The 6,472-nt window shown below is 43.0% G+C and overlaps 1 protein-coding gene across 1 annotated transcript in view; it reads left to right on the top strand.

The window, feature by feature from the left end:
- Positions 1–4,161: 4,161 nt before the first annotated feature.
- Positions 4,162–6,472, top strand: part of SRP72 (signal recognition particle 72kDa) — a 31,360-nt gene continuing 29,049 nt past the window's right edge. The window contains exon 1 of the mRNA XM_004681276.2: positions 4,162–4,274. Within this exon, the coding sequence (XP_004681333.1) occupies positions 4,166–4,274 (109 nt within the window). The 5' untranslated portion in view covers positions 4,162–4,165. The remainder of the gene's footprint in view (positions 4,275–6,472) is intronic.

The following is a 6,472-nucleotide window of genomic DNA, read 5'->3' as shown; positions in this document are numbered from 1 at the left end:
TAGCATCTCCCAGTTGATGTGTAATGCTACTTTCTTGTGAAATTGTATGTCTGGCAGTGTATCCAGCAAGAGCCACTTTTAAAGGCGCAGTTGTAACTAAGAGGTATTATAGTTCATCATTGGTCTTTAAACCTTATTTGGAAATCACTGTTAGATTTTGCATTGAGGTTTTTGTAGATCACTACACTTCAATCTTAGTATTGCAGAACCCCTTAAACTTGTATGTACAACTTGATGATGTTCACTTTTGTGATGTATAATCATAGTATTTATCAAAAGGATCTGTGTGCTTCCCAAAATGTTAATAACCTGCCACAGATGAAATTTTGGTAAGACCTTTGCCATTGGCCTACATTGTATTTCTTCTCAGTGTTAAACTGGCATCATATCATTCATCACACTCGCCTCTCTAGTATGTGATTGACCTAGCCATCCCCTTTTTGAGGTAGACTAAGATACTTCTATCTCAAAACTGATCATTTCTTTTTATTACTCTTTCCCTCCAAGAATTGATGTCACCTACTGGTGTCTCCAATGTTACCAAGTACTAGTTAGATGACCTTAATCTTTTCAGCTGTAATAAGCATTACCCTTGGGTCCTTTTCTACTATGAACTGTCCATTTCCATCTGAATGTTTCTAACTTAATATTTTTTAGGAAGCATATGTTTCTCACCATATTTAACTGTCCAGAATCAGTTGCTTGATTTCATACTTTAGCTTTTTCTCTATTTATATCCTTTGCACAGAATATTCAAGTGGAGGTCAAGTTCTACATTGATGACCTGATTTAAAAGACCTCTCAAATTTGTGAATTTGATTGTCCAAGGACAATTTTTCTTTTTTGCAACATGAACTTTGAAAATAATGCTATCAAATCCCTCCCTGATGGTGCAACAAGTTAGGACGCAGCCACTTCAGTGCGAGTTCGATCCCGCCCCTGGAGGTGATCCACATGGCACAGCAGATCTCTACTGTCTCCGCTGCTCCCCTAAGCAATGTACTTCGTCAGTCTTAAGTCTGTCTCTGGTGAAGCCTCTCACCGCCCCTGCACCTCTGGCCTGCACCCCAGTTCTAGATGCATAAATAAATCTTTTTAAAAAGAATGCTACACACACAAAAGTTACCGACAGATAATAAATACTGGTTTTTAGGGTTTCCTTGAATCCTGTTCATGTTAAACTGATCAAGGGAACTTGCCGTCCTCATTTGTTGTTAGTTGATAACTCATTTACTGGGACTTTATCGTTACTGTCCTTGAGTTCTTCATTTCAATAGCAGCTACACTGGCTACAAATAATTCTCTGTTGGATTGTAAACCCTGAAAGGCAAAAATAGAATATTAGACTTTATTTTACTCATGTTGCGGTATGTGCTAATGCGCTAATAAGCCTACCTATTTGTTAAGAGTTAGGAGAATTGTAAAAATCAAGTACTGCTTCTCTATTTTATGCAAATTTACCCCCCAAAAAAGGATTTTATTTTATTAACATCTTTAAACTTTGGCTTTGTAGTTTCCGAATAGTCTACCTCCTTCATTTCTATCTCTACTTAGCAAGAGTTTCTGTACAATAGATGAAAGTATTCAAAAGCTGATTTAAACCAGTGAGTAGAGCTAGTCATTATCTGTTACAACTGGCTTTTTAGTAGGGCATATATATCCTCAGTAATACCCTTCAATACTTTAAGTTTTGCGTCATCAAGGTGTATTTAGAATTGCTGTTGCTTTAATATCTATTGAAGTTTTAAGCTCTGCCAGCCAAATAAAAGACAAAGATGAATTGTATAAAGCTTTATTCATTCATCCATTGTCAGTTGCCTTGTTTAATTCTAGACCATAAGAAGGCTTGAACAGACAAGTCCCTGTCTTCAAGCTTACATTTTACTGGAGATGACGAACCATAAAAGATATGGTTTGGACAAATTCAGGGAGTTGAATTGACAGCAGTGGGAATAAGAGGATTTCTGAGGGGAGCAGAACAATGATGTAAAAGACCAAACCGTGCAAAGATACGGGAAATTCACTTTCCAAAGTCAGGACAAAAAGTAAAACAGCTTTGCCTTCTCAAGAGTCTACAAACATACCAATATTGCTGGAGCTCAGTGAGCCAAGTGTATGAGTGGAAGGAGATGATGTTGGCGCAGACAAAAGCTAGATGACTTAAGGCTTATAGGCTACACTGAGGATTGGGAAAAGCATTAGAAAGTTTGGCAGGATGGGGGCATGACATGTAAAATTTTACAGTTTAATGTTTTCTCTGGCTACCTTCTGGATAAAAGAAGCAAGGACTCATTAAAAGTATTGTAATTCAGTTGATGTGATCTTAAAGTTGTCTTTCACTTCACTTGTGTAAACAGGACTAAGATGCTACTTTGTAAGGTTGAGAATTAAAGGTTTCCATGGGTATGTCACTCCTGGAACTTCATTTTCATTTGTTTTGCCTGCCTCAGCATGGATAAAATACAAGATGTGTTGGAAGCTTATTAGAAGCCAGAAATGACTATAGCTATTAGGAAAAAATACAGAGTATGTACCACTTGCAAAACCCTAGAGATGGAATAATGAACTGCAAAACCCTAGAGATGGAATAATGAACAAACTGAATTTCTGCCCTTACTGAATTTTGGGAGTCTTCCTGGAGCTGACATTTAAAACACTATATTGTTTAATATGGAAAAAAGAAGAGGGTAAACAACTATGACTAATGAGGGAAAAGGAAAAAAAAAAAAACTTCACTATATGAATCCCTTTTATGAAATTCTCTTCAGTATGTTTGCTTCTCTCCCAACTAGAAAACAAATTTCATGAGTACTCTTAGTTAATTGTATCCCTAGCAACTAGTATGCTTGACACACCTCAAACAAGGCTCTAAAACAGTTACTCTCAATAAACTCGAAGATTAGGGAGAGAAATAAGCAAAATGACATTCAATTAAAAAGTTGAACACAGCCCTCACTAGTGGTGCGACTGATTAAAGCACAACACTGAAGCTGGCTGCAGCCACTTCAGGAGTTCCATACCCACCAAGGAGGTGACCCACATGGCATAGCAGACCTCACCTGTCTCACCCAGCGCTCCTCTCAGCAGTGTTCAACAGTATGAAAGGCAGTGCGCTTGCTCTCATGGTATTAACCAACATGTAACAGGGAAGACTAAAATGACGACCAGTGCTCTGAGCATAACTAGGAGCAGTGCCTGGACTGCAATGTCGAAGAAGTGAAATTTTATCTGAAAACAGAAATATGGAAATAGTGAAGAATGGAAAGAATTTAACTAGGTTGCTGGCATAGAAAGGAAAGAAGTGGCAGGAGTTGGTGGGACCCCACACTAGTCCAAAGTAGCCTTTCAATGAGCGGTCCTGTCATTCCCATCGAGTTTGCTACTCAGGTATTCATCCTTCTGACAAAGCCTTAAAAATCTAAACGCCACCCCCATATCATGACAACTAACTAGGCCATTATGTGAATTACCCTTAAAAACGATGACATACCTATATTTACATATAGGTATATATATATTTTTTCCTATATTTAGGAAAACTAGAACTCTTAACAAATTGTTCACGAGCAGACAGTGAATAGCAGCGCTACGACCTGAATCCGGGCATTCTCTCCCCACAAAAAACAAAAACCCACAATCCTTACCTAATTGAACTGCCTCTGAGCCGGGGTCCAAAGGGCAACCGGGGGCTATCACCAAACGTGCTTTGCGACTAGAGGTGTTCTCTGAGGGAAACAGAACCAACCCAGTATTCCTAATCACCCTTCGAGGTCCCTTTCAAATACCTATTGTATGAATTTTTCTCTAGCATCAAGAAGTCGTTCCTCCCTGGCGTCTCAAAATAACACCCCATGATTCTCTCACCCCTGGCCCCCAAAGATCTTTTATCTTTCGTAGATGGTCGCCGGGCTTCGCACTAGTGAGCCTTTTCTCGACTCTTTGCGGGAATCCAACGCCTCGTTCCTCCACACATACTTGGGGCAAGATGCACAGCATATCGACGCAGAGAGAGCGGAAGATTACGGTCTTTGACGCTTTCCGCGGAACACGACGCTTCCGACCCCGCAACGCTTAGCAACCAGCAGCTGGCTTCCTCCGCTGGACCAGCTCCGAGATCCCCTTCCGGGGCAGAGGTCGCCCAGCCCCGCCCCGTGTCTCCTCCAAGATGGCGAGCGGCGGCAGCGGGGGGGTTTCGGTGCCTGCGCTCTGGAGTGAAGTGAACCGTTATGGCCAGAACGGCGACTTCACGCGCGCTCTCAAGACCGTAAACAAGAGTAAGAGTCCCGGTGGGGCCCGGGCGAGCGGGAGGACGCGGCTTCCTTCCGCGCGCGCCTCTGCGGTGGAGAAGGCGCCGGGAGGGCAGACCCCGCCGTCAGCACCTAAGGCTGGAACGCCGGGTGGCCGTGGGGACGGGGGGTGCTGCCCGGCTGCCCCTCTTGGCCTGCCAGGGTTCCGAAGTGCCTGGAGCCACGTGTACGTCCCCTTTACCGCCGCTGGAAGCGGGGGCGGGGTGTGGGGGGGGAGGATTTAAAGAGACCGCATCCCCCGGCGCGTTTTCCGATCTGTCTTCGTACTTGAGCCCCGTGTCTCCACGCCTTTGGCAGGTTTCCCACATTGCTTGCTTTTCTCCTTTCAGTGGAGTGGTCAAGTTTATGTTGTCGAGGGAGATGGTTCTTTTGGGCCGAAGTCGGGCTGGCGTGGGGGGTGGGGAGAACCTGTTTGGGACACGTAAGTAAGAAGCTGGTGCTGACTGGGTGGCTGGGTTACTTACAGATTCAGGGAGAGGGAAGCGCTGATCTGCTGTCAGGCCTGTCATTCCCAGAGTCTCGTCAGTGTTACCAGACCAGAAAAGGCGTGTGCAGAGCACTGTGAAATAAAGTAGGAAGAAATGGTTGCGCCTCATATTTTTAAGGAAACTGCCTTTAGTGTAAGAGTCACTCTGTTCTTTCACCCTTTCTATGTAACTAATGTGGCCATGCTCTTTGTCGTGCTAACGCCTTCACTTGAAGGTGCAGCCTGTGTTTGTTAGACCTGGAAATGTGAATGCCAGGACACGGTTTGGATTTCTAAAAGCAGTAATGACTTGCAAGGTATGTCAGTAACATACAAGACTGTTTAATGAATTTTCAACAACCTATGCTGGGTTAATGTGGAAAAAAAGAAGTGATTGTACCCACAGTAGTTCAGACATTGAAGAAAATGCCTGGTAATTAAAATTATTTGATTTTTCACTGTGTTTTGAATTAATTTTTAGCCTTTGCCCAGGCCTGGAAAGGTCTGCCATACTTTTCAGTAGTAATGTAACGAATTGAGCAGTAGGGGGCTGGCAGTTTGTTCTCCAATATGTATTTTCTTAGTTGGTAGAAATTTCTTGTATTCTTAAACAAAACCATAATCCTGCAGCTGCTGAGGAGCAAGGGGAGTGAGCCTAGTCATTTGGGCAGTGTGCAGCTGTTTAGCATGGATTCTTGTGATCCTCTTCAGTAATCTTATGGGAAGAGGGACTTTTTTTTTTCCAAGATTTGTTTATTTATGCACACAGAAATGGGGTACAGGCCAGAGGTGCAGGGATAGTAAGAGGATTCACTAGAGACAGAGTGGGGAGCAGAACAGGCAGATCAATGAAGTACACAGCTGAGGGGAGCATCCTGCAGAGCAAGGAGAGGTCTGCCACGCCAGGTCACCTCTGGGGGTTCAATCTCATGCTGAAGTGGCTTTAGCTTCTTAGTGCTGCACAACCAGGGAGGGCCCAAAAAAGGGACCTTTTTTAAAAAGATTTTATTTATGCATACAGAACTGGGGTACAGATCAGAGGTGTGGGGGTGCGGTAGCATTCACCAGAGACAAGAGTGGGGAGCAGAACAGGCAGCAACTGAAATGCACTGCTGAGGGGAACAGCAGGCTGGTCAGGAGAGATATGCCAATATGTGGGTCACCTCCCTAGCCAGGTTTGAACTCGAGCTGTAGCGGCTTCATCAAGCTTAGCCTTAACCTCTTGCATTACAGGGAGGCCTGAAAAGGGACATTTTTAATGGTTTTGGAAATAATTACCATGAAGACAAATTGTGTTTATCTGATTTACAGCTTATGGGTTTTCCCCCCCAAATATTCTATTTTAATCTCCATAATAAACTTGTAAACTAGGTGATGTTTTTATATTCATTTTGCAAACCAAAAACCTGAGATTTGGCAGTTATAGGACTTGCCCCAATCTCAAGGCGTTTGCTAAAAAAATTGTACCCAAACCTGTCATTTGTTTCTCCAAATTCCCCAAGACATTAAACGTTTTTCATTTCCTTGAGTATTTGAAATATATACAGTGTAGTATGTATCCCAAAACTTAATAGGAAGAGGAGCCAGCTTGTTTCACTTTGGTATATGAATTGTGGAGGTGTATCTTATTAAAATAACAACTCACAGGCCCTCCCTGGTGGCACAGCAGGGTAAAGCACAGCACTGAGAATGTAAAGCC

Source organism: Condylura cristata, unplaced genomic scaffold, assembly GCF_000260355.1.
Source record: "Condylura cristata isolate star-nosed mole 26May11 unplaced genomic scaffold, ConCri1.0 scaffold00012, whole genome shotgun sequence".
In the NCBI taxonomy this organism is placed as follows: Eukaryota; Metazoa; Chordata; class Mammalia; order Eulipotyphla; family Talpidae; genus Condylura; species Condylura cristata.
The sequence above is the reverse complement of the archived record's forward strand: the minus strand, read 5'-3'. Positions and strand labels throughout refer to the sequence as shown.